Raw genomic sequence first — 27,119 nt, forward strand, 5'->3', positions numbered from 1 at the left:
TAGTAGTTAAACGAACTTAAACAAACCTGCAGGATCTAAGTCATCATCGGATATCGTACATATATAGGTATGTACCTACCTGTATTCAGAGTGTAATACGTAGTAGAGAATAAAACATAATTCCCTCTTCCAAATACGTTGCTGCTCTTATAAAAATCCTTCGGTAGAGTAGGCTAATACATACGCGATTAGTAAAAAGTGCCGGATAGTTATGACTTAATGTAGGTTAGAGGTAGTTATTACTTATATATTACATATGCCATACATTAACTAGGGTAATCCGTACACATAAAGGTAATATTGGTATGCGTTTTCGCATTAAGCGACGTGTTTAATTTGACCTTTACTCTTTTTGGTAACCGTCTAGTTCTGATAGGGGAGTGGACCCCTGTAATTGCTTTTGCGCGCGACACCCCTGCATCCCCTGTTCACCCCCTGCTTATCCCACGATTAATCCCACTGTTGAATCCACTACACCCACTACACCCACTACATCCACTACATCCACTACATCCACTGCTGCACTGCTGCAAGAGAAAGCAAGCAACGACATATTCTAGTGTACCTAACCTAAGGTAGGTACATTAGAGGTAAATACCTAATCAATCGTCGAATTTTTAGTGCACGTTCCTGGCCTAAATAATAAACAAGTACTACCCCAAATTTTCATTCCACCCCCTAATTCTGATCGCCGTTTTCCCGTACACGTTCGAGAATAGAGTCAGTGAACTCGACGACTACGCGCGACAAGAAAATGTCCTGGGCGCATTAGCGACGGTATCGTGTAATACATGCGAATACATACGAATATATGCGACTATATGCGACGCATGACGTTCCTATACCATAGACAAGTCTTGATAACCTTTCTAGGTTGAAGGGTTTCCACCCATTTTCGAAAAAGGCACTTTTGGGTGCTTGGGCTTTTTATATTCGGACCATCTGATTAATTTTCTTACAATCGCCTCATTCGTTTTAAACCTCCCACCGGCCCGGATTGATCATCTCTTCGATATTTCGTATAGTAATATCGCACATATTCACTGGCTTGGCCTCCCCCGTATAGGTATTTACCAGGCTGGTTCCCTACGCCGTTATGGCAACATCTCCTCCCGGATCACCAGGCTTACCACGACCGTCAAGCGCCATGGTGAAGCCAACACAAAGAAGCAATAGCCGCTTAAGTATGAACAGCAGAGTAGGGGGGAGTAGAGCATCGGATGAAGATGGGGGTCGCACTGCTGTAAAAGTTGGTGAGTATCACATATCTCTAGGAGGCCCTCTTAGGTTTGATAACAACGAATCACAACGCTAATAGTTGATGGGTAGCTGTTCGTGTGCGGCCACCACTAAAACCCACGGATCCCGGCTACGAACTGATTCCCCAGCGATTTCAACGGTCTATGGTGCAGACCACCTCGAATACGGGTATTTCCATCGATTCACCACAAGGGAAAAAGCTCTTCGTCTTCGATCGAGTTTTTAGTTCTGATATTGACCAAGAAGGGGTCTGGGAATACTTGCAAGATAGTATCAGCGCCTTTCTCCAAGGTTACAATGTCTCTCTACTCGCATATGGCCAGTCCGGTGCGGGAAAGTCCTACACGATGGGAACATCTGGTGAACAAGGCGACTTAGAGTCTATGGGTAAGTGAATTATGAATGTGCGATATTTTTAATACTGACATGCCTTCCCGGTAGGTGTAATCCCGCGAGCTGCGATGGCTCTATTCGAGAAGTTGGAGGGTCCCCCGCGAAGTTCGAATCGTAGTTCCATGTCCCAACTGCGAACGCCGGCACGATACTCGATGCAAACGCCAACACCGAAGGGCGAAAAGAATTGGCAATTGAAAGCAACGTATGTAGAGATTTACAATGAGCAGCTTCGCGACTTGCTTGTGCCAGACCATTTTCAGCAATATGAGCGAAGTAACGTCACAATTCGTGAAGATCAGAAGGGTAACATCATCCTTACTGGCCTACAACAGATTGATATTAACTCAGTGGATGATCTTATGAATGCTTTAAACTTTGGCTCAACGATTCGACAGACTGATGCGACAGCTATAAACGCTAAATCTTCGCGTTCGCACGCCGTCTTCAGTTTGAATCTAGTGCAGCGCAAGAGCAAATCGCAGAGCGCCCAAGGGGCTAACAAGAGGTTTTCAGTTCCGATAGAAGCTATGACCGGAACTGAGACCTGGGTTACAACTGATAGCAAACTTCACTTTGTTGATTTAGCTGGTAGTGAACGTCTAAAGAATACTGGCGCTCAAGGCGAGCGGGCTAAGGAAGGTATCTCTATTAATGCTGGCCTTGCTGCGTTGGGCAAGGTTATATCACAGCTTTCATCTCGACAGGCCGGGTCTCATGTCTCGTATCGTGATTCGAGATTGACTAGACTCCTCCAGGATTCCCTTGGCGGGAATGCCATCACTTACATGATCGCCTGTGTGACTCCGGCGGAGTTTCACTTAAGCGAAACTCTCAACACAGTTCAGTACGCGCAAAGAGCCCGAGCTATTCAGAGCAAACCTAGGATACAACAGGTAGAAGAAGGGGACAAACAAGCAATCATTGAACGCCTGAAAGCCGAAGTTGCCTTCTTACGCGATCAGATCCGAAACGCGGAACGTAGTGGGGGTGAGCGTCGCAATGTTGCGACAAATGAGAAGTCCGAGCGGCAAAACGAGCGGGAGTCGGAATTACAAGATCAGCTCTTAGACGTTCAGGAAAGTTACAACAGTCTAAGCCAGCGTCATGCTAAGCTCATTGCCGAAATGGCTAAGGCCCGGGATAACGAAGCTGCCGAGAACCAGGATCTAGAGGATCATGCCGGCGATACAGCAACAGAAAGGTTAAACCGGTCTAATTCGTTTGCCCAAGCTGTCGAGCAGGTTGTGTTGGAATACGAGAAGACAATACAATCTCTCGAGCAATTACTTACCAGCACCCGGGCCACACTCTCAAGCACGGAAACAAGTCTTCTTGAGAAGGAAACGAAGTGCGCTTACGCTGAAACAATCAATACTCAGCTACAAAAACGTTTACAAAAACTAATGGATCGTGAGGCTAGTACAGAGAGCTACCTTCACGACTTAGAAGCTAAGCTTGACGGCCACACATCTGGCGAAGAAAAGAATGCTACCATCGTCCTAGAATTACGCAAAGAGATCGCGCGAATCCGAGACAATGAAGCCTCTTGCGAAGAGTATATTTCAACCTTGGAGGAGAGACTTGCCGAGTCTGATCAAGATCAGGAGTTGATGCAACGTGAGATTGACCGCCTTGAACAGGTTATTGAACGCCAGCGAAGCCTTGGCAAACTCGACAGCCTCCTACACGAACTGGACCATATCCAGCCAGATGGCAAAGAGTCCGACGTCCAATCCGAGCGCGGAAAAAGCAATGGACACCGCCGTACCTTGTCGGAGCGATCGACCAAGAGCCATGTTAGTCGACAAAGCTTAGGAATGAGAGGAACTCTTCCTGAAGTCGCCGAAGGTACCGAGGAAGAAGTCAACGATCAAGATCACCCCGATACTGCCAGCGATCATGAAGCGGTCGGCATAGCTATCGAAACGCCAGAGAGGGTGCCGTCACCTATGGAATACCCACCTCAGAGTCCAGCACAAAATAAATATGTTGCCGACAAACTTGAGAATGTAACTGAAGAACTTGTCGCCCTACGAGTCGAGCACGAGTCAACCATCAACGAGTACGACATGCTCCATGCGAAATACGAAGAGGCTTTGCGCACCCTAGCAGAATTACAGGACCAGGTCGATGAGGCAAGACACCCAACCCGTCAACGCGATTCGATCCTGTCAATAACTTCTCCGATCGAGACCAGGCCTCAGAGTTTTTTATCCGAGATGAGATCGAGCGACGCCAAAGATGGGATGCACTTATCGCGATCTCTATCCTCGGAATTATCATCAGCTATGGATTCCCCTACTACTGTTGATATTCCAGAGAGCGAAGTGTCTAAACCTTCTGAGTCTAGGGCCACTCTAGTAACGGAAACAGCGAGCGCTGATAATAGTGAAGCTCTTGCTGCAGAATTAGAGAGACTCAAGGCATTGGCCGAGGAGAAACAGGCAGCGGAGAGAGAACTCGCCGATAAGTACGCTCAACTAGAGGAAATGCACCAGGAGACGTTGGATATGGTCGAGGAGCTCAAAACCGAAGTGGCCAAGGCCAAATACGCGGAGCCACCTTCCCCAAGAACGGGTACACCGGTAATTCGTCGAAAGTCCAGTCAGAATGTCATGATAATTGATCGTGCACATCGATCATTTGCAACGCTCAGAAACATGGCAGCTGAGCACTTCGAGGAGCAGCCCGATGTTATGCAGAACTTCGATCTTAACTTAAACTCAGCGATGCATGAGCTACACGTTAGATCAGAGCGCATCCAGGAGCTGGAGGCCGATGTCGCTACCGCGAGGAAAGAGATGGAGAGCAAGATGACAATCATTTCAGGTTTAACACGTGAGCGATCCAGCTTGAAGTCTAGTCCTATTGATATTTCAATGGTTGCCGCATTAAGGGAGCAGCTAGAGAGGAACGAACGACAACTTCAAGACATGCAAGAGAGTCATGCTGCCCGTGAAAAACAACTTGTTGACGAGTTAGAGGCTCTGCGCATTTCGGTTAAGGAAGCTGCCGAGGTTCGATCAATGTCAACGACGCAGACACAGGGTGGGAGCGAGCAAGAACGTGAGTTGCGTGTAGCCCACGAGGCTAAAATTGCTCATCTCGAAGCTGAGCTTCTCAGCTGGGAGAGTAAACACAACGCCGCGTTGGATGCTTTGCAAACAACCGAACAACAAATGAAGAAAACCATCACCGATCTTGAAGCAGAGGTCGCAGCTGCGTATGCACAGGTCGACGAGTCTCGAGGGCAAACAAAGAGCGACGAGGAATCCGAGGAAGCGGAAGCTAAGCACCAGGGCCTTGTTGCTACGCTGCGTAGTGAGATCGAGAAGTTCAAGACGATCGTTGATGATAATGCTGCCAAGGTGGCTCAACTAGAGCAGGCACATGCTCTTGCGAAAGAGCAACTCGAAGAGGTTTCTAAAGCACGGGATATTTCATCTGCGGAATCGCGCGGCTATCAGGAACTTGTTAGTCGGCTCGAATTACAAATAGCAGAGCATGGGAAGGCCCTCCAGAACTACGAGGAAAACCTAGCTCAGCTCCACAACGACCATGCCAGAGAAATCGACGAGGTTCGGGCCAGCTCCAAGGAAGAATATGACGCACAAATCGATATGCTCATGTCAGAGCATGCTGAAAACATTAGATTTTTAGAAAGCGATGTTACGGAAGCACGCGACGAGCTTATGAAGATTGCTACCCAAGTCGCTTTTGCATTAGGTCTTGAAGTAAGCGTTGATAAGATTAGTGAGCGTATCGAGGACTTGATTGCGGATCAAAAGGCTTTGAATGTTGAACAGCAGAGGTCCATCGAGCTCGAAGGTCATATCGATGAGTTGTCAGCGATCAACAACACGATTATGCGTGACCTCGAGACTGTAAAATCTTCGCTAAATGGCATACTTCATCCGGACAACGAAGATTTGAAGAGCCCCTACTCTTCCGTTACAGAACAGCTTGCAGCCCTGAAGAAGCGGATGCATGATCTCGAGAACAAGAATAAGAAACACTCTCGTTTGGTAGAGGAATTGGAGGACCAATTGCAGACCAACTACGACCAAGCCCAACTTACCAATAATAGATTGTCTACGCTCCAAACTGAGCGCAACACACAATTAGAAGAGGCCCATGCGGCGAGAATCAAAGCGCAGACTGAGTTGGAAACTGTTCGGGAAGACATGGTCGCCTTGCAGGTAAGGCTTATCCTACACATACCCAACCCGTTATACCTGTTATTACACTTGGCTAACATATATTTAGGCTCGTATCGAGGAGCTTAGCGCTGTCGATGGACCAAAGCGAGCTGATTCCACAAGCTCGCAGGTCCGGAAGACAGCATCCGTTATCTCTTTACCATCTCCACCACCCGCCATCCCTCTTCCCCCGCTCCCACCCGGTGGTGCGACCTCGCCAACTCAAGGTATCCCACCAGCGTCAATTGGCGGTCGGCCAACCAGCCATGATGTTGCTCTAGCTCAGATCCGAGAGGACCAGGAGGCACGCATACAAAGCATCGAGAGACATCTAAAGGCTGAAAGACAGCTTACTTCTACATTAGAAGAAGCTCTGACTGATCTCGAAAGCCAGTCCAAGAAGATGAAGGCTGACTGCGAGGCCTGGAGGAAACGTGCCCAAGACCTTGAGACAGAAGTTAAGGAGCTTAAGGAACGGCCTCAACGAGAAAACCGTGACAGCCTTTACCAGATTGAGGAGGAGCGCAAGAAGCGCCAAGACGCCGAGAGGGCTAGAACCCATCTAGAGGAGCGCATGAACGCAATCAACAACAAGAAAAAGAAGAAAGGTAGCCTCAACTGCTTCTAGTCGCGGGGTTGGCGTGATATGCCTCTAACCGTCTTTCTTGCCACCAATCACGACGCCATTTGGCTTACTTGAGATTTTGCTCGGTATTGTTTTCCAGGCACATAGTGCACATCTGGCGAGGCGTTTGAGGAGTTCCGTATTTCCCTTCTTTACTTCGTGTCATGTCGTGCATATTGTACTTTGTATTTGGAGACGTTCGTGATGTTTTACGGGCGAAAAAAAGCCACCATATACCCTTGCGGTCTTCCCTTGAAGTTTTAATTAGTCAACCCCCAATTTTTTCCACGGCAAACAGACAATGAATGATCTGGATGGGATACGAAACGAACCGTTGCTAGGATGTGTTTATGGGATAGTTTTGATGAAGGACTGGATTGTCAGTCGTTGAATTTTCTGTATCCTAGTGGCTTACTTTTTACTCTGCGCTGTGGTGTATAAAGGGGTTGGGCGAGAGCTTTTATAGCTAAGCGTAGCAGGCTTGTCGACACCTGAAATACTACTTCAGAACTTCATTTATCTTCAACCTGACGTGCTTTTCAAATATGTAATCTAGGCTTTATGCGTTGGCCTCCCTGTGCCAGTCGTTTATTATGTTGTTCTTGCATAGTTGGTTTCTGTTTATACGCGATTGATACAACGTCGTGCCCAGGCTAAGTAGGTTGAAAGTTAGGTAGTCAAGGTCTATGAATAAATTTGACCACCTATCTTGTTGTTCATGATGCCTTGCCAATATACTTTAGGTAGGTACTTATCATATTGTCGAAAAATTATTGGAGTGGCAAGGTTAATACTACAGGTAGTATACATATGTAGAATTCCATTATTCAGACGTCTAAGTGGTCCGCGGTAACGCCCCCTGACATCCCCTAATATCATCGTACCATTGAGTCCCATCCTCATGATCGGTTTTTTTTTCCACCAAGGAATATTTACGCTACTTGCATTTGAAATTACATTCAGTTTAATTTCACCCACTGATACCAGCTAGTATCATCCTTCATCCGAGTGCCTCGTTTGGATAGAAGCTCTAGGGTTAAAACACGTGATATGAAAATTGCAAAACATAGGTAAATAATCACACGATTCCTAAAAGTTGAGTTTTGGTGAAAGGATGGAAAAGTTTCCATTTTCAATTATATCTAATAGACCGACAATCCATCACAACTGCTAATACCGAGGCCCACTCCGATAGACTATTGACGAGGCGAAGTATTTTGAAGAAATAACTTCTACCGAGTGTTGTATTTTCCCCAGAAGCCTTGCATGACCTTTCAACTCGTCACTTAAACTCCAATAGGGGTCTGGCAAAGGAGAGCTTGACCAAGCTAGAAAGGCCCATTAGTATGCGTATAATTATGGTGAAATTTAATAGTACTTACGATAGGTACGGTGCAGCAGCGGGCTCGCTGTCCACCGACAGCGCAGATTCCTTTAAATTCCAGCGCGCTGATGGGAACTGCGCTCGCTGTTATAGAAGAATAGTTAGTAAAACGTAGAACCTCATAGTTAGATGATAAGGATTCAAGAGATAGCCTTACGGGTACTGCAGTCGAGATCTGCTACACCGAGAACATCGGTAGCACAGCATTGAGCAGAGGAATAGAGACCGGTGCAAGGGTCGTAGAGAGCACTATCTCCGTATCCACGTTTGGCCGGGTTGGCGAGGACGGCGGTAGCCAGGAAGGTGACGAAGAAGGTAGATAGCTGCATGTTGATTGTATTTGGGGCTTTTAAGAACTTGGAGGCTCGGTGAATATTAAAGAAGCAGAGATGATGGATGACCTGTTTGCAAAGATGGATCTGGTTGTGGGTGATAAAAAAAACTGAGATGAACTGGGAGAATCATCGCTTCTTATATTCGAAGATAGTTTTCCTTATTGCCCATGATCAGGGCATCTGATGGCCAAGGCTCTTCATCAAAGCCTCGCCAGCTTCACGACACTAGGCAACGTAGCGGTGACATAGAGTAAACTTCGTACAGTGGATCAAAATAATGCATTTGACTCCAGTACAAAATAGCCATCGACCTATTAGCTTCATCTTGGACGTAGTCGACGGCAGAAGCAACCTCTATCAAGTAATTCAAGAGCTGAATGCACAGGGGTATTTCAAAGCCTGTATTACTGGATAGGGTAAATGATCGACTATGAGAACTTGATGAACTTGATTTGAAGAGTCTTTTCAAGCAAGCATAATCGATTAACCGAGAGGAACCAATGGGAGACAACTACGAGAACGACCCGGATGTTGCAATCGAATGTTGCAATTTTCTGTACCAATGTTGAGCGTTCTGGATGAAGGTCCAGCCCTCGCAAACCTCTTTAGGGATATGCAACGTGCGGAGCTATTTAAGGACTAGCATACCTTTGTATCTTTTTATATCTGGCATATTTTCACCTCAAAGGTACCTATATACATGATGTTTTGACCGTTTTTGTTGGCTCTTCCGAGTAAGCTTGTCTTTGTAATAGTAGTACTCGGAGTTCGCCTACGAGGACGTTATAAGTTTGCTTGAAATCTTTTCTGTGTTATGCCCGCGAGGGTAACGATTCGGTTGTTACGCATAGTTTCGAACAGAAGCCGTAATAGTATTCGTAACTTGTAAACCCAAAGCTATCTAGTACCTATACACGTTCGATATGTTAAAGTAATAAGATAAAGTCCTCAGCGGCTAGACTCCTACTATTCAAACCCCTACCTTCCCTACTGGCCTATCCAACTCCCAGGAGAAGTACAGGCGTATTGTCTATACCAAACCTCGTATACTAAACTTACGTATGTATAACTAGTTAGAGATTATTTAAAGTATTATGTATGTGTGCCTGGTTAGACAGGGTTAATTCAGCCACTCCATCATCCGTAAATAATGTGACCCCCGCAAATTCGTAGCCCTGTCTGCGTTAGGTACCTGGATACCGTTAGGTGATGAATACTCCATAATGGCTGTATAATTATGATAATCTTTAGGCATATTTATGTTACATTATTTCAGCCGCAACGCCTGATTCGACAACTGATGTATGTAGTTTGCTGTCTAGTGCCGGGTTTAGTCTCCTTTCAGGTGTATAAAATCTTGGCAACCGTTCATAAGCTGGTTAATATATAATTCCCCACCTACGGATCTGAGCTAACTCAGCGATCCTTAAGTTGAACCAGATCTGACAGGAGCTTGGGCAAAATTTAAGGCTTGAGCGTGCAGTGACTATCACGCTAGCCAAACGGATGGCTGAGCTGGCTTGCTAAGGCAGGCCGACAGGGCCAGTTGAATCTAGAGCAGTCTGCGTACCGTTCTTTGTTACTTTCAAGATGACTGGTCAAATCCCGATGCTCGCAAATTACATAGTAAAATCTCTTCTCATCACGCCTATAGTTAGCGAGTACGAAATAGACATATACATAAAATATATGTAGATCGACCTTCACGATAGAATATTTATTTTCATATGTACCTCATATAAAAAGTCTTCTGTGTTTGCCACTGGCGCGTTGAACCTCTAAGGCTTCTTGGATGTGGGCCGGGCCTATCCCTACGTAATCTTCTCATCTTGCGTTCCGTTCTCGATACGTGCAAGCGCGCGTCGTGTTGGCGTATTGCTGACCCAATAAAGGTGAGGTCAGCCAACCAGCGAACCAGCGAACCAGGCTCCAGGTAGGAAGCTTCATGCATATGCGCTATGGGACGGGACGTCGAGAACGTTCCGGGGAGAAGTTCGGATGATACGCGGCAATGCAGGCCGATGTCAGTTTTTGTCTTGGTACCTTGACCGCGGAACTCGGCTATCGGGAAGCCTTGAAGAAAACATTGGTCTACCGAATCACATCTAAGTACCTAAACGACAATTTAATTTACGGAAGACCTTATTACCGTGCCTGTCTCCAAGTCACACAAACAGGATTTTCATCTTGCCTCTTCATCTCTTGAGTGGTACCGAAACTGATCGCATACCCTGCTAGGCTCACCGGTCCAGCGGCAAAGCTTGAAATTTCGTACGTCGTTACTGTTGAGATTTTGCGGAGCTTGTTAGCGTCCGGTGAATCCGCCACCTGCAGAGGCTGCATTAGTTGCTTAGCTGGTAAAATCGGCATCTGGGTTTGTTTTGTTGAAAGAATAATAGGAGAAAAATAGGAGATTGTACGGATGTGCTGTTCACTTGATCTATTAAACACTTCTGAAAAAAGCTGTACCTAGCTGAATAATTAATAAGAATAATAGTATCAAATATATACTTCCTATATTCTATATAAGTACTATTTACTCAGGTATCTAGTCATTGTTGAAAGTACGTTCAGTCTAGGTCAGAAGACAACCTCTATGCTGTTGAGCTCACTATCTCGCGGTCATCAGTGTCCTGCGTAATCCCACAACTAATGTGTTGTAACCTCCCGAATACTCCGAAAATGAAACCTTGCAAGCCAAGTCTGTGACAAGAAAATTCTAATTCTCTTTCCCCATACCATAAAGATTATGAGCACGAGGTTGTTTGCTAATAGCACAGCGGCAAAGATCCCAGACATGACAACACCATACCCAGATTCCAATACCCAAGTTAGGACTTTTAGGCCAAACCCAAAGGAGATAATTTGCTTCCCGATGTTCATCGCGATGAGCATCTCAGAAGTGTTAGCGTAATAGGAGTCAACTGCATATGCAAGCGTAAAGGAGAAGTAAAAGTACGCGGCCCAGTAGTTCATGGCCCCTCCAATAAAGAAGCATATCCAATGTAAGCCTTGCTCTGCCGTTAATCCGTACAGGACAATTCCTGCAGGCCCTACGAGCATCGGAATTACCATGACTCCCAGGCGCATTTCGGCCTCCCGGATTCCATTATTACGCTTCGTAAAGAAAGCCGCAAGCCTGTCTGATGACGAGGTAAAAGGAACGGCAAGTCCGTAACCCACCACAGCGGCAATGGCAAAGAGTCCCGAGTTGGTCTGTATTGTATGTTAATCAAGATGTGAGTAATGCTTATACGAAAGCGACTTACCACTGTCCAGTTGTAAGGTGGCGATGTAATTAAGATTGGGAAAGTATAAGAAAAGGACAGTGCCGATAGGCCAATCTACTACATATTAATACCTCAACGTTACCACGTATTTTCAAGACTATTCCTTTATGGGGATATATAGTAACTATATGACGTACTACAAGTATGTTAGCAACTAGGACAGGCGAAAGGCTATCACGCTTAATTAAATTGGCATTTATGCTTACCATTGATTCCAAACGTAGTAATGACCCAGAGTGATTGAGGAACAACTTGAAATCTGTCAGTAGTTACTCCTTTCAATAATGAGATCAGGGGCTTCGAGATAGAAGGTCGCCACTCCAAAATCAACTAGTAAAAGGAAAAGGGGGTCGCATACGGAAGTAAGTGAATGAACGAATCATTGTCGTAAAGAATGGGACATTAGAATCAACTCTTCCTCGCAGACTTAATGTTTCTACGAAGCTTTTACGGGGTGGAACAATCAAGTCAGCCTGTTGAGTTCCCTTTTCGACTTCATGGACACCCTCCTTTTCCAGCTCATTCGGTGGCGAGGAGGGTGCTACGTGGGCCTGGCGGTTATAGGACGTCTCTTCGACGAAGAAAAATGCTAGTATAAGCAGTGCCATGGCGAACGCAAACTCCACATAGAAGAAAAGCCTCCACTAAATCGCTGAAAATTAGTAATTAATTCTTTTGGGAGGAGTTTAGAGGTATGTGAACATTTCAGGGGCATTGGCTCCTCTGGCGAACCGATATAGGAATGCTGACATCCAAGATAGGCGAGGAAATGGAGAAGAAAACTCTTAGTGATACATACGCTGTGACCGCCAGAGAGCATATATCCAGCAGGTAACGAGGCAAAAGTACCGAGACATAGACAGACTGATAGATGTTAGAGATATACTGGATAACGATCGATGTCATGTTCGTTACCTGTATAGTATCCGATGCGCTTGCCCCTTTCGTGCAAGAAGAATATATCATTAACTAACTGCACCGGTAATGCTTCGCATACTATTTTGATATTAAGACAACACATTAGTTTCTAACTCATGACGTTTTATCTTCTAAGCGTATCTCTTGGGTGAACCCTAGTGAATATCGCCTAAGGGATAGGATATGATTATCTCGCTTACTATTGGATATTAGCTACCATATATGAAGAGTGTTTGTCGAAAACTTACCCGCAAGAACCAAAGCAGTGGACTACGCGGGCTGCCATTAAACCACCGAATGAAGTACATTGCGACGCCCCTATCAGACCGGCAGCGAATGTAATAAGAGAGAACAGCATGACTGGTCGTCGGCCATACTTTAAGTACATAGGCACGAAAATTAAAGAACCTTTATTGTATCAGCACTGATTCTTCTCTTGCCGCATGAGACTACATACCAAATCCAAAGGCGAGGTTAGGATAAGATATCAACTCAGATGCCACGGCAGGAGAAATATTAAACTCTTCAGCCCAGAGGTCGAGGTATGGCGATGGCCCAATGACGGACGCATTGGCGAGAAAAGAGTAAAACGAGCAAATTATGAGGATCATCGTCTTCTTGAAGTTGGACCACTATTGATTGCCACGTCAGAACTCGCCCCTATTTACAACTTCACGAAACATACCTGCAAAGGGTCATTTGGGTCCTCGGCAGGAACTTTGATAGTGTTAGTAAAAAAAAAAAAAACCCAAATCATCAGTGGATATCCCAAAGGACTCAGAGGGTATAATAACCTGGGAAGAGGGCCATGCCATAGACCGTATCGTCGCCCTCTATAAAGTGTCGCAAGCCACTAAGTTAGCCTCGGAACGTCGACGAATACTCTAGAGCGACATACCAGCAGCTTGAAGATTTACCGTCCCTGGGATGCCTTCCTCGTGCGCATGGCTATGAACGAGGTGGCCCCTACCATGGGCTGCAACCTTTGAAGTCATCGTATATTAGACGGTACCAAGAACCTGGAAAGCCAAGGGAAGAGAAGACGTTAAAACGCGGGGGACCAATGCGGCTGATGCAGGTGAGAGGTAGTATATGTATGTATGTATGTTACGCGGTTTTCTCATTGGGGATTGAGGTCTTCGCGATCAGATCTCACATCTGCCAGCGTCGTGATTCCCAGCCAAGACCGCGGAGGCTTCTCGACCGTCTATCTAAAACGCGGGGAAGGAAGCTATCAACATCTAGGGTCGCATCGCTACCCGTAATAGGAATGATGATAGCATCTTAGCGCTACGGAGAGGTCATACTAATAGAGCCGAAATCCTACATACGCCCTTTTTTTCTTCTCTATGATCGGCAACGATGCTAGGGTCAGTTGATATACTACTACGTAAGTCCCTGGAGCTTGTTGAAAACACGTGCTTTCGTACTTCAGCTTCGCGTAAATTTCCTGTTTGCGATGTCTGCTAGAGACACTTTGCTTGGTAGAAACAACTACCGTGATTCATATAGGCTGGCCCAAATACTCGGGACAGAACCTGAATACTACTGGCCTTGTTGGCATACTTGGTACACTTTTTGCATGGGCTTAGCTATGCTATACTTGTTGGTTTGTGTATATATCGTAGGTATTCATGGTTATTCCTTGCTAATACCTACTAGTATTGATTTACAATATGGTTACTTATACCTTATAGTATACTAGCTTAAGTAAGGCTGAAGTATAGTTAAGTATAGTCGATAGTTATTAGATATTGGAAGATTGTAGCGCGCGAGAGAAATTGCCGTTAAAAAAGACTTCCAAAGCAACTGTCGTCATTTCAGTGGTCATCTACTAAGGTAGGTAGGTACCGAATATTCGGTTATTTATCTATATGGGTTTTGATAGCGTCCTTGGTTCGGTGCTTTGGATATGTGTCCATGAAGCAGATCTGAAGACTTTAAGTGTTTGCACTGCTATGGAACTATAAGCCGAAGATATGGGGTTCGCGTTAAAGCATCCTAAAGAAACCTGGGGTTTGCAGCTAGTTAGGCTTAGAAAATGCTTAGCTTATATAGCGTTTAACTACGACAGGACGGCAATTGATTAATATGAGGATTGGAATAGGGTATAGTCGTCTTGGCGTTTTTGCTTCTTGCAATACTACCTTCTAAACTTCTACGTGTAAGTGCCGTCTACCTATTGATGTAAACTTCTTAATAAGGACGTAGGGAATTTCCAATAAGCAGAAGCTCTTGTAATTGATTTATAATTGAGTATTGAATTATTATTAACTATCATTATTTTTATGTTCGGTACCTGTTATGATCGTACTTGGACAGAGCGGTTTTGGAACATACACCCGAGAAGTAATAGTGGCATGGTGCGCGGCCGCTGAGCCCGAGCGCTTAGCGTACCTCGGCCGGGAGAGCCGGCGTGGAAAATATGATCAAGTTACTAGGCCGACTTTAGAAATAGCACGTACAAAATGAGCCCTAAGGAAGTAGCGTAAAAACCTGAAGTCTTCCCTTTGCGAAATGAGCATATTGATGTCTTATTTTCTGCAATAATTTTGCATAACTACATTTATTACCGGCGCATTGTTTTTTTTTTTTTCGAGTACGAATAACAAAAAGAGGTTATCCTTGAACATAGAAACCTTCCGGAAGGGCCGGAAGACCTTTTCGGGACTTTCTAATCATTAATACTAGTACGTTTATTACCTTCAAGGGTAAATAGAACGGAAATGCTTATTCCTATTCCAGTTAATTTCCTAGTAGTTTGATGATTGCCTTGTCGCAAGGGATATATCTCGCTTAAGCCATCTGGTATGTTATCGTAAGACATCGGTGTGTTAGTGTACATAATTACAGTCGCGTCTAGATGTGTCTTCGAGAGACCTTAACCTAAGCCTCAAAGACGAAATGTGTTTGTACCTGGTCTACTATTATAATATAATTGTTTCTTTCTATCTTCTGATTCTAGCGGATCAGATCCGGTCGTCGGCCTTCACGGATAAAGTACCGGCCGAATAGAACCTATCAATGCATGTGTTGGCAATGAAGTTCGCCAAGATATTAAATCTCTCTGCTAGGTCCCACAGAAGCCAAAGATCTAATGGTCGTGGTGTCCGCTCGTTGGTAGAACTTCGACTCTATTGCAGCTTTACCATGCCTAAAATGGATGTCGTTGTATCGTTGCGTCCCGAATTCGAGTTCACAGCGCCCGGCGGTGAGAGACCCAGGGGTTGGGGATTTGACCCAACCCCTCCAAATTGGATCCGAATTGGACGTGCCATCCAATGAAAGTGTTTGAATCTACTTCCCAACCTCGATTAAGTCCTGACCGTAACTCTAAAGACAATGAGGGGTGGCAAGATGCGCCCGCATGTGCGAACTGGGTCCGATCTAAGGTAAGGAATATATGTATGTGTAAGAGGAGAAGTGTATGTGTATAAAAACCTAAAGACCCTCTCCGGGAAACGAGACGTTCTCTTTGGATGATCTAGGGGCTTTTTGCCTTGTCAAACATCACCAAAACCAACCAACCAACTTCCGTCCTATTCGACAGCCGTCAAGATGTTCTCCATCATTGTCGCTGTTATGGCCGCCGTGGCTATTGTCTCCGCTACTGCGGAGGCGACGGTGAGTCTCGAACGTTCTTCTGCCTTATAAAGATCTACATACTGACTGGAGCTGCTAGACGCCGCGGGACCTGGTCGCGTCTGCGTGACTGCGGGTAGGGGTTAAGGATATATTCCTAACCCCTACCCAGGACAACGCCCTGATCCAGTCTGTATCCATAATTCAGGAAGAAAGTTTGGGTATTGGATGAGGACCTAAGGACTCAGCTGAGACTGAGGAGTAGGCGTGTGGAGTGGTTATATTATGAGCACAATACGCGTTATGAGAAACGAATATTTGGCCCAGGAGATGGACCAATGTTAAGGATACCATATTATGAAGACTTATACCCCGAGTGGTTACTGGTACAAGCCACTTATTCTTCGACCATCATGCACCCAACTAGCAAGTTGCTGCAGGTGTGTTAGCAGCCTCATCAGGCTAATACAATCCCCTTTGTCCCTTTACATACCGACGCCGATTGCATATGCATGAGTGAAAACCATCGTGGAATATCGTTATGCCCCAATACCCATAGTAGGCCAATGCGCAAGTGCATCTGATCTTCGTAATACATATGCACAATTCTAGGATGTCCTCATTAGACCCTCGCATTATCCGGTATAGCGTTGTCGCTCCAGATATTACGCGTTTCTTCCTCGACAGCTCTCATGGCGATAGCCACTTCTTCTAATTTCTCGACCACATCCCTAACTCCCTGGTCTATCTTTGAAAAGTAGCGATCATTCGCCTCTCTCCTATTCCTTGCTAGAAGGATATCCTTCTCCGTTTCTTCTTCGAGCTTAGCGCCTAGTCGTTCGCGACCAGTCCCACTACTTCCAGGTCGTGCGCTGCCTGTACCGACTGTACTTTTCCCTCCTTCTGTACCTTCTACTGCCACCTTTCCGACGCTTGAGGATATCGTAGGACCAAGGGCTACCCCAGTAGCAGATACACCAATCTCACCTAAAGCTCCTTTGAGGGTTGGCACTTCGTTCGCAGCCGTCGGTTCGATTGAGTCGTCGGCCTCGCTTCTTGCCCATGCTTGCGCCAGCTTAATTTGAGCCGCACGTAAATCGGCGAGCTTGCGGTCATGCTCCGGTCCAAAAACATGAGTACCTCCGCTTGCCGATAGCTCGACTTCTTCTAAAGTCGCTTGCATCTCAGCCCACAAAGCGTCGGTTCTATCAACAGTGCGGGTGGAGTCAGCAGTATGGAGTCGGCCGACGGGCGCGCGGTTTCGTGTATTTAATAACGAACCTGTTCGCGCGAGCGAATGAGTAGCTTGAGACTGCTGGATAGATGCGCCGCTAGCATTTTCTCGCGTGTTCGAAATTGAAGCAACGGCAGGCGGAACTGCCGGGCTAGCAGCCACCACTCCTGAGAGCGAGACATGTGAAGTTGCTGGAGAGGGATGAAGGAATAACCTAGGAGGGTCGCGAGCTTTAGAATTGCTCGGTGTTAGTTTGAGGTTATCCATTGCTAACATTGCTACATTTTGACAGTATGAGAATACGATTAATATCAAATACAACCCCTTTCAAATAGCCCTATTAAAGAAGGGCAGTTCAGAAGCCAGGCTGGCTCGGAGAACGAGATATTGTAATTGACGAATATGACTGGTCAGTTTGAAAGTTGCCTATGAAGATGCGAAGGAACGCACACGCGTCATGGTCCATGCATGGGACCGTCTCCGTTATTAATGTGGCTTAGATGAATTAACTGCTTAGCCACTTTGATAAAGTTCCATCCATTCCATCCATACATACCTAATGTACCTAGGTACCTTTAAGTGGAGTCATGTTCTGTGGCCCACCTTGGCCTGGGGACTAGGGCGAAGAAACCCTTAGCAATTATTTTCCAACTTTTGGTCTGTGGAAAAAATTAACCGAAGAAACATCACATCCACGAACCACTAGCCAATCTATCTATCCATCCATCTAAGCAAGACTTCAACACCCATTTTTCAGCGATACCACATACAAATCGGTAAGTCAATTCCTCATTCACGATCGATCTATCTATATCATCTTTTGGTCTTGGTCAATAACGTTGCTACCAATCCTCCTTCACCTCGTTCCTTTCGATTACGATAAATAAAATTTTGCGCCCTCGAGTCTACATTTACTGACCGTGCGACCCCTCTACTATAGCAATCATGGGTAAAGGAAAGCCTCGTGGACTTAACGCAGCCCGCAAACTGCGTCTGCACCGAAAGGAGCAGAAGTGGGCCGATCTCGGATACAAGAAGCGCGCTCTCGGTACCGCTTTCAAGTCGTCGCCGTTCGGTGGTTCCTCTCACGCCAAGGGTATCGTCCTCGAGAAGGTCGGTGTCGAAGCCAAGCAGCCCAACTCTGCTATCCGAAAGTGTGTCCGTGTCCAACTTATCAAGAACGGAAAGAAGGTTACTGCTTTCGGTACGAATACCCCTACTTTTACTCTCCATCTGTCTTTTTCGCGACTACGAAATTTTGGTTGGCCTGAGGTGGCTGGCTTGACGAGAACGAATATCTAGGAGTGATGGTTTTGTCATTTTTGAGTGCGAAATAGCTAACGTGATTTAACTCTAGTCCCCAACGACGGTTGCTTGAACTTCGTAGACGAGAACGACGAAGTCCTGCTCGCTGGTTTCGGTCGCAAGGGCAAGGCCAAGGGTGATATTCCCGGTGTGCGATTCAAGGTCGTAAAGGTTTCCGGTGTCGGTCTGCTAGCTCTATGGAAGGAGAAGAAGGAGAAGCCGAGATCATAGACGTTCGGTCGAGGACGAAGGAAATTAAGGAAAATGTGCAACGAGAGAAGGTTCATTGGGCATGCGGAGTCGATACGGCTTGCTTTGTTTCATCACGGCATCATAGGTTCGGGCCTTGATACTCATTCACAGGCAGACGAGATCCACAAATAGAGATTCTGCGTCGCCAAAGCAATACCTGTAATTCTTCTAGAGTCTATCGTGATTATCGTGAATACCTAATCTAATGCGGAGATAATTGGTCTGGGAGTAGAGTACATCCTTTTTAATTACCTACCTTAGGTAACCTGTATTCTAAATCCGGCACCTAATCCTGCTATATACACATAACTGTACATCATGGTTGAAGCCTAATTCTCTAAAGACTGTGTCTTGTCGTCTTCAGCGTATTTTAACAGGTAATCAACCCCAAGACCGAGACTGATCGCGCCTCCAGTGATCCAGCATCCATTGACAAACCACCACCAGCAGTCCTTCACGTTCTTGAGATTTACCCTCTTTATCATCCAGCCCAATGTCAGAGCAGCGCCACCGCAGCTCCCAATGAAGAAAGCTGGTCCGGCGCCTACTGCCATGCCGGCGGCTCCAAGAAGACCTATCTGTACTACCGCTAACCCGGACAGGATTTTCTTTGTATCAGCGTCATGCTTGAGAGCAATGCTCTTGATGCCTGCTTTGGCATCATCCTTGATGTCCATGTGCGCGTAGATCATATCGTACAGTACAGTCCAGGATATATTGCTTGCGTAAAGTAGGGCAGCGGCACTCATAGCGGCACTATTCGACAACAAGTCTACCCCCAGAGCAGGAAAGCCCATAATGGCGCCCCAGGAAAAGGTCAGGCCCAGGACGAACTGTGGATAATACGTCACGCGCTTTGCGAGAGGATATGAAGCCACAAATATCAAGCTGGGAATACCATAGAAAAGGCATGAGGTCGGGAATTGCAGCAAGACCCCAAGGCCAGTCAGGAGCTGCGCGCCTGTATATGCTAGGGCTTTGAAGGGCGTGATGGCGCCTCGTGCTAGGGGCCGATGCCGCGTCCGCGTTACGTGCTTGTCTAAGTTCTGGTCCCAGAGGTCGTTGATGGAGCAGCCGGCACCACGCATGACAAGGGCACCGGTGAAGAAGAGAGCAGCGGTACCAACGACGGACAATGGGGTGGCCATAGGGGTAGCGAGCGGAGCTGCCATTAGTGTTGAGAATAAGCATGGGAAAAATAGATAATACGTCCCTGTGGGTTTATCGATCCGGATGAGCTCTCCGTAGGGAACCCATGACTTAGGCAGGCGGGATAGAATGCCTGATGTGGGTGGCGAGTATGGTTCTGGAATGACAGCTGAGGATGGTGAATCGATAGTGTGGGCTCCGCGTTGGCGTTGGCTTATAGGTTGTGAGTGTATTGGAACTATCTGCCTTGGCCTTGGAAAACTGAGGGCTTTTGAGGCTGATGTTGCGTTCCGTAGGTAACATGAGACACCTCTGGAGACATTATGAAGTTGTCTCGATAATTTTAAGTTTGGAGGTATCAGACCATGAGACAGTAGACACTTTGTGCTTTTGGATATAAGGTGTCGACGCATCTTGCTCAGGGTTGTATCGACTTCTGAAGACTTGTTAGCTGTGCTTCTAGCGAAACTGAAAGTTTTGATTAAGCAGTGGTAGATTTGAGAAACGCTATATAAAAATGACTAATTTATAATATGATGCTAATATGGTAGCAGTATAAAATACCAATGTTCGTTATAGAATATGTTGTTACAAAATTGTGATAACCAGTGAGTGTTTAATAAGCCTATCAAATTTTTTTATATTCATATTTGTTTCTCAAGAGGTGAATTATTGACTTACTATCGAGTAAATCAAGGGAATGAAAACCTACCTCTGATATTAAAAAATTAATAGCTGTCACCTTGAGTTTATAGCCATTTCATGACTTAATTAAAGTCGTGTTGAGAAGTTGCTGGTTATTGAAGAAGTCACCTTTTAGAGGTAGGTACTTACATGTAGTTTCTCTAAGTTCTAGAGGTTGTATAGGTCTGTGCACGAACTGGAAGTACCGAACCTACCGCAATTCATCTAACCGTAACTAAGCGGAAGTACCTGTGCGGTTACAGTGGGTACACTAAGTTATCCAGCTTGCGATTTCCATTAACTATCATCTTTAAATTTATTGTCATAGCTTCCTTACTTCCAGCCTCGCGCTGCAAGTGCGTCGCATTTTACCAAAATCATTGAATTGCTTTAACGCCTTTGTTTCGCGCTTAGGAGTTGGCAATCTTTCTCCTATACTGAGCCTAACTACTCCACGATAAGCTTATTGTATTAAAAAACATATGGGGTACTATGTAGATTGCGTTCGTTGTTCTTTGCGAATACTTTCGTGATCGTGAAGCTCTATGTATGAGGCGCGTCTGAAGGCGATCACCATCTTCGTGAACCCCGCCGTCGCTTTACAACCCCTTTCCACCTCTCCGAAACACGACCCTTCAAATTACTAGTACTTAGTGTGTACCTCGAGCAGTCGCTAAAATGCCGACCGCGTTACATCCCCAAGCCAAATTCGACCCAATCCCTCCAGATCTCGACCTCCATGCTCTTGTCGATCGCGCGCCGAACTTCGACTGGGTTGTACGAATTTCCACCGCACAGATCAGGCGCCTTGGTCCCTCTGGTTTCGAGAAGCTGGTACAACTTCATGTTATCGAGGGAGGCCGACCGTTAGTTATAGAAGGCTGGAACAAAGTCTTCCCAGAAGATTTATTCAGTGCCGCCTGGTTGGAGAAAACTTACGATAAAAAACGTGAGTCTTTCGCTTTCGTCGTATATAGTGCTTATAAATACTGATAGGAGCTGGTAGAGGAAAATGTTCGTGACATAACAGCACAGACCGATATTCCAATGACTACTGGCCATTACTTGCGATCGATGCGACAGTTGACCAATCAATGGACCCCTACGAATTTCCGCGACGACCGGCGCCAGCGTCTTTATCTGAAGGATATAGACTGTCCTCCCGAGTGGTATAATCATCTGAAGAAGGTCATTCCTCCAAATGTCTTCTATATGAATGAAAACATCAGCGAGAATCCAGGAGCAGACACTCGAAATGACGATATTTTTGGCGCACCGGAAAAGACTTCTGCTACGGCAGGAGATCTCATGAGTAGCTTGCCTGAGGAGATGCGTGCGCAAAATTTAATGTGCTACATCGGTCATGAAGGAACGTATACGCCTGCGCATCGAGAGATGTGCGCGAGCTTGGGTCAGAATATTATGGTGGAAGCCTCGGAAGACGAGAATGGAGATAGGGCGGGGAGCTCGATTTGGTTTATGACTGAGACCAAGGATCGCGAGGTTGTTCGAGAGTACTTCCTTTCCATGCTTGGCCACGATATTGAAATCGAGAAGCATTTCGCGCAGATCAACGCCTGGAAGAAGGCCAATTTCCCCGTCTATATTGTTGAGCAAAAAGTTGGCGACTTCATTCTTATACCTCCCTTGGCTCCCCACCAAGTCTGGAACCGCGGGACGCGAACTATGAAAGTTGCATGGAATAGGACAACGGTCGAAACCCTCGACTTAGCTCTTCACGAAGCCTTGCCAAAAGCGCGACTGGTTTGCCGAGATGAGCAATATAAAAACAAGGCTATCGTCTATTATACTATGGAGAAGTACTACAAAGACCTTCAAGCCCACGAAGAGAACGCCGAAGTTGGGTTATTGGGTCTTGGTCAAGAGCTGATGCAAAATTCCTCACGTATGAAGCAGATGGCTAATGACTTTAAACGTTTGTTCGGCCTGTTCACCGAGATCCTTGTCGACGAGATGTTTGGTTACAAGCAAACAGACGTTGAATATATCCCCTTCGATTCAAACATTACATGTTCATACTGCCGGTCCAACGTTTTTAACCGCTTTTTAACTTGCAAGTGTTGTGTGCGAACGCTGATCAACGGCGACGAAGATACATACGATATTTGCATGGAATGCTATGCTATGGGACGTTCATGTGTCTGTATATCGGGCCTCCAGTGGTGCGAGCAATGGAAATGGCCCGATCTCATCGAAAAACATGAGACTTGGCGATCAATGGTTATTCAACAAGATGGATTTGTCGATGTCGATTTGTCCCCCCAGCCCATCGAAATCGTGCGGAAAAAGACGGGAAAGAAGTCGGTAGCCCAGATCTGCCAAGAACAGCTTCGAAGGCGACCTTGGAATGACATCACAAAGCCATCTCAACCTCAAGCGGAGGAATCTGATGAACCCGAGGTCGACGAGGAAGGTCGCATTAAGAGGAAGCCGAAGCCGAAACGCAAGGCCAAGAAGGGCGATGTCTACCGCTGTCACGTCTGCTGCCACAAAGACTATACATACAAGCTAAACTTCTGCACGACATGTCAAAACGCATATTGTTATGGTGTTTTGTGGCGGGCATTTGATACGATGCCCCAGATGGCAATGGAGAGGGAACATTGGCAGTGTCCCAAATGTCTCAATATCTGCAACTGCGGGTCTTGTAGACAGAGTGGCAATACACATCCATATGTCCCTAAGAATACCCTTCTTGGGCACGATACGCGTCCAATTGCGGATGATCGCAGTGTCGAATCAATCGTCGACTTCAGGCAACATAACCTTAGCTGGCTAAAGGCCACCGGCGACGAAAATCGCGGGAGGGATACGAAGCGGATGCAACGTCTAAAGCAGCAGGCGGATGCTGAAAAGGCTAGAGATCCATTGGCTTCTTTGAATTCTGCAGAAGACGCTCCGCACGAAATGGATTCGGCCCTTCAGGATTCAATTATGAACGGCTATGGGGATCAAAGCCATCTCCTCGACCATGCTGAGACAACCATTGCTAGTTATGAGAATGGCCAAGCACCCGCTGCTGACATGTCGCATGGTGAACCTGTGGACGAGGTTGACCACGCCGAGATGTCTGCTATACAATATGGAGAAGGAGACTCGGTTCTTCCAGGTCAATCTCAGTACCCCGATCCGTCTATGATTGGTCACGCACGAATGATGGGAATGGGATTCTATGACCAAGATGAAAGTGCAGATAAAATCTTGTTCGATCCTTTTCAGGTTCCATCTGCTGATGCTCTAAACAACGAGCCAGAAATGTCCGAATACGTCAAAAAGACGCTGCGACTTGCGAAGAGAAAGGCAAGACTTGAGATGGATGATGATCCCGACTTTAGAGGACCTAGGAGTCACCAGCGCAAAAAGCCCAAGACCGGGAATATTGATCAACTTGTCAACTTGGATCCAGCTCTACTCGGTGCCCTTGGCGATAGCGTATCTACACCCATAAGATTAACAGCCGCAATCGGCCCTAGTGAACAGCCAGGGGACGACGTTACGGAAACACAACCGAGAGAAACAACCGAGCCGGCCTCTCAACCTAAGCAAGCACCTAAGCAAGCGAGGCCTCCTCTTCCTATCGATCCTCTACGACCTACTCTGCGACACGCTAAACCAAGAGCATCGTATGTGGAAGCCGAGGAGCCCGCAGAAGACCCAGACGATAGTGTTCTAATTAAGCCCCTGAGAATTTTTGGATCTGAGGGCGAAGATGGCATACCGGAGGAGTTAGACCCTGTAGATTTAGCGGCGGATGCAATCCGCGCTTTGACTCAATTTCCTGGCGGTGAAGAGGGAAATTCAACTATCGTCGAAAACACACCACAGCCGGCGGCTAAGAGACGAGGGCGACCACCCCGAAGCTCTATCGGAACGGTTGCTACTCCGTCCACTGGGAAGAAGCGTGGCCGCCCGCCAGGACGACCGAGAAAATCTTTACCTAGTAATCCTGAGAATGACGAGAGCAGTATTACGGTGGATGCTGAAGACCCCGACAGCACTCAAAATGAGAATGACGTTACCGTAGATGAACTTGAAGCTCAGCTGGCGCGAGAACTGGGTGACGCAAATGACGGAGGAGAACAGTCACGACCAACCGCGGCCCGTGGGGGTTCTGTAAGGAAAAGAGGCCGACCACCAGGACGGCGAGTAACACAATCTCCCGCGATAGCCAAGTCAGACGATGCGCCTCCGGATACCCGTTTCATGTCTATGAGAGAACGAGCAGCTCTCAGGGGCAGGAGAATTAGGATTGGTTCACGCCGGACAAGGGATGGTGCGACAGGAAGCCCTGGAGCAGCTTTGATCCAAGGTACTCCTGCTGTTACAACTACTCGAAATAAACCAATACCAGATACCGAGAATGCGGAGGAAACTAGCAGACCAAGCTCGAAACGGGGCCGCAAAGAACTAATTGATGATGATTTTGAGCCTGCTAATGAGGGAGCCGAGCCTTCGCCCTCACCCAGTCCCACGCCGGAGCATCAAGCCCCAGAGCGGCAACAGGCTGTTAAGAAATTGGGTACTCCTACTATTGTCAGGTTATCATTTTCAGATGATAGTAGTGATAGTAGTGACAGCGACTCGTCTTTGGAAGCCGACGATGATGGCCCAGCTAGAAAACCTTTCGTTGCTACACGCGGTCGGGGAAGAGGAAGAGGAAGGGGAAGAGGCAGTGCTAGAGCTCGAGGCCGCCTGTAATTAATAAAAATTGTCACAATTAATTTTGTCCTATAGCGACAGCCACGTGCCCCTTTCTTGTGGCGTTAACTTCAATGGTTGATACCTCGTATATGGTACTAGGGTTTAGTATCTTAGCTGATCCTTCTTATATACTGCTGTCACTGTACTGTAATGGTATTACTCCCTTTAGAGATTCCGACATTTTTTCTCCTCGGACTATTTGTTCATACTCTGTTTGGCATCTTGCCTATATATTAGGTAGCTCTTATGTAAATTTGTGACTACCTAGTAATTACTCGAACTAGCAACCCATTTGGCCGCCTTTTTATTTCATGTTATAGTCTTGACGTATAGTTGTGTGATTTACTAGATAGCTTGAAGTAACTAATGTGTCTTTAAAACTGTAGACATTGCTCTCATAACTGGCTGAAATATACCTTTCCTCAAGCTATATCAGGTTGATGAGCCTAATATTAATGGACTTCGAGGTCTTGTTTATACTCTAAGGACATACTTATTTAATTTATAGCAGAGAAATACCTTCAATCGCAGTAATGAAATAATTTCTATATTCAAAATGAATTTAACTACGAAATATATCTTAAGTAGATACTTTCTATTTTACCCCCCTCCCCCTTTTTTAATGCATTTTTACCCCTTTAATTAGCATGAGATAACACTTCCCGGAGTAATCGGTAAAGTACGTGAAGTTTAAGGTGACTTATTCATTATAGAGGTATATTGCAAAGTATCTTTCTTAAGTACCTATCTTAATACATTAATATGAAAGACAGTGGAAGATTCTGTTTTATACTAGTCAAATGGATAACTTCATTTTGATTACGTTAGTCTTCCACGATGTAGTTAAGAGTTGCTGTAGTAAATGTTTCAAGGCATACGAATATATCGATCTCTAGATGGGCCTATACACTAGCAGATCGACCATATCTGGCTAAAATATGCCGAGATTAACTAGTAGGTGGAAGGAAATGAGATCTGTGTAGAAACTAGTAGACTAGTAAGGATAACATTAGAAACCTTTGGCATTTGTTTATCTAGTTCGTGGACACGGAAGTAGTTTTTAGAATCTAAAAGTCGACCATAATTTTGGAGGGATGAGTGTGATTGGTTATGAGTGTGAAATCTAACATGAAAAACTTACCTGAATTTGCTAATGAGAAACATCTATCAAAAGTTTGATGTCCCGAGCGGCGCTAGAAACGAGATACGCATACTTCCCACTACTAGCGTGCTCTTGAAAAGGCCGGCATATACCACTAGCCATCTTCTTGTTGCGTAGAATCGAGCATTTCAGGGAAATCTCCAAGTAAAGCGTTATTAGCTCTGTTCCTGGCTCCTAAGCTATTATAGAATGAACTGTGGATACCCGTCTGATCTAAAGATGAAGGGTCTTTCTGATGATACCGCGGTCGGTCCTAAATACCTGGCATGCGTCGGAACATTCCGTATTGCCCTGGACTATAAACACATCGATTCCCTACTAGGCTCATCTACTTCAGGGACATATGTCTAATTAATTGCCCGAAATACCTTGAAAACAATCACGCAAGCGGACTGACACCCGGAGCCAGTGAGCTTATGTACTAGAACGGTAGGATTACGAATTTAGTATGAATTAATAATGGTATTAAACCAAATAACTATTGGTGGGGGATAGAAAGGTGAAATAGGCATTATCTGTTCTAGACTATCGTTTGATATATGTATCAAATTTTATTGCTTAGGACATGACTATATGCGGGTGATCCCGACCCCTTATTGTATTGTATCGTCATTTGAGGACT

General features: G+C 45.9%; 6 protein-coding genes across 7 annotated transcripts; 3 read left to right on the forward strand and 3 right to left on the reverse strand.

Moving 5' to 3' along the window:
• Nucleotides 1-1,096: 1,096 nt before the first annotated feature.
• On the forward strand, nt 1,097-6,483 carry GL218_00040 (Kinesin-like protein KIF21A; the record flags this gene model as incomplete). 2 transcript variants are annotated; one of them, XM_033576449.1, is made up of 4 exons in its annotated part: nt 1,097-1,253; nt 1,330-1,647; nt 1,702-5,855; nt 5,923-6,483. In XM_033576449.1, 4 exons carry the CDS (start codon nt 1,097-1,099, stop codon nt 6,481-6,483), a joined length of 5,190 nt encoding a protein of 1,729 aa, XP_033442196.1. The 2 variants fall into 2 exon arrangements, with proteins under 2 accessions (XP_033442196.1, XP_033442195.1); XM_033576448.1 differs by having other exon boundaries at nt 1,148-1,253.
• Nucleotides 6,484-7,766: 1,283 nt separating this feature from the next.
• On the reverse strand, nt 7,767-8,193 carry GL218_00041 (Cryparin; the record flags this gene model as incomplete). The annotated part of the gene is made up of 3 exons (XM_033576450.1): nt 7,767-7,808; nt 7,863-7,948; nt 8,022-8,193. 3 exons carry the CDS (start codon nt 8,191-8,193, stop codon nt 7,767-7,769), a joined length of 300 nt encoding a protein of 99 aa, XP_033442197.1.
• An 8,418-nt stretch (nt 8,194-16,611) lies between these two features.
• GL218_00042 (uncharacterized protein) lies at nt 16,612-17,490 on the reverse strand (the record flags this gene model as incomplete). The annotated part of the gene is made up of 1 exon (XM_033576451.1): nt 16,612-17,490. The coding sequence occupies one exon, from the start codon at nt 17,488-17,490 to the stop codon at nt 16,612-16,614; it is 879 nt and encodes a 292-aa protein (XP_033442198.1).
• Nucleotides 17,491-18,168: 678 nt separating this feature from the next.
• GL218_00043 (40S ribosomal protein S23) lies at nt 18,169-18,759 on the forward strand (the record flags this gene model as incomplete). The annotated part of the gene is made up of 2 exons (XM_033576452.1): nt 18,169-18,427; nt 18,581-18,759. 2 exons carry the CDS (start codon nt 18,169-18,171, stop codon nt 18,757-18,759), a joined length of 438 nt encoding a protein of 145 aa, XP_033442199.1.
• A 350-nt stretch (nt 18,760-19,109) lies between these two features.
• Nucleotides 19,110-19,952, reverse strand: GL218_00044 (4-hydroxybenzoate polyprenyltransferase, mitochondrial; the record flags this gene model as incomplete). Its single annotated transcript, XM_033576453.1, has 1 exon — nt 19,110-19,952. The coding sequence occupies one exon, from the start codon at nt 19,950-19,952 to the stop codon at nt 19,110-19,112; it is 843 nt and encodes a 280-aa protein (XP_033442200.1).
• A 1,339-nt stretch (nt 19,953-21,291) lies between these two features.
• GL218_00045 (uncharacterized protein) lies at nt 21,292-25,332 on the forward strand (the record flags this gene model as incomplete). Its single annotated transcript, XM_033576454.1, has 2 exons — nt 21,292-21,562; nt 21,620-25,332. The coding sequence occupies 2 exons, from the start codon at nt 21,292-21,294 to the stop codon at nt 25,330-25,332; spliced, it is 3,984 nt and encodes a 1,327-aa protein (XP_033442201.1).
• Nucleotides 25,333-27,119: the final 1,787 nt, after the last annotated feature.

The sequence above is a fragment of the Daldinia childiae genome (assembly GCF_008694065.1).
Source record: "Daldinia childiae strain JS-1345 chromosome Unknown Scaffold1, whole genome shotgun sequence".
Classification (NCBI taxonomy): domain Eukaryota; kingdom Fungi; phylum Ascomycota; class Sordariomycetes; order Xylariales; family Hypoxylaceae; genus Daldinia; species Daldinia childiae.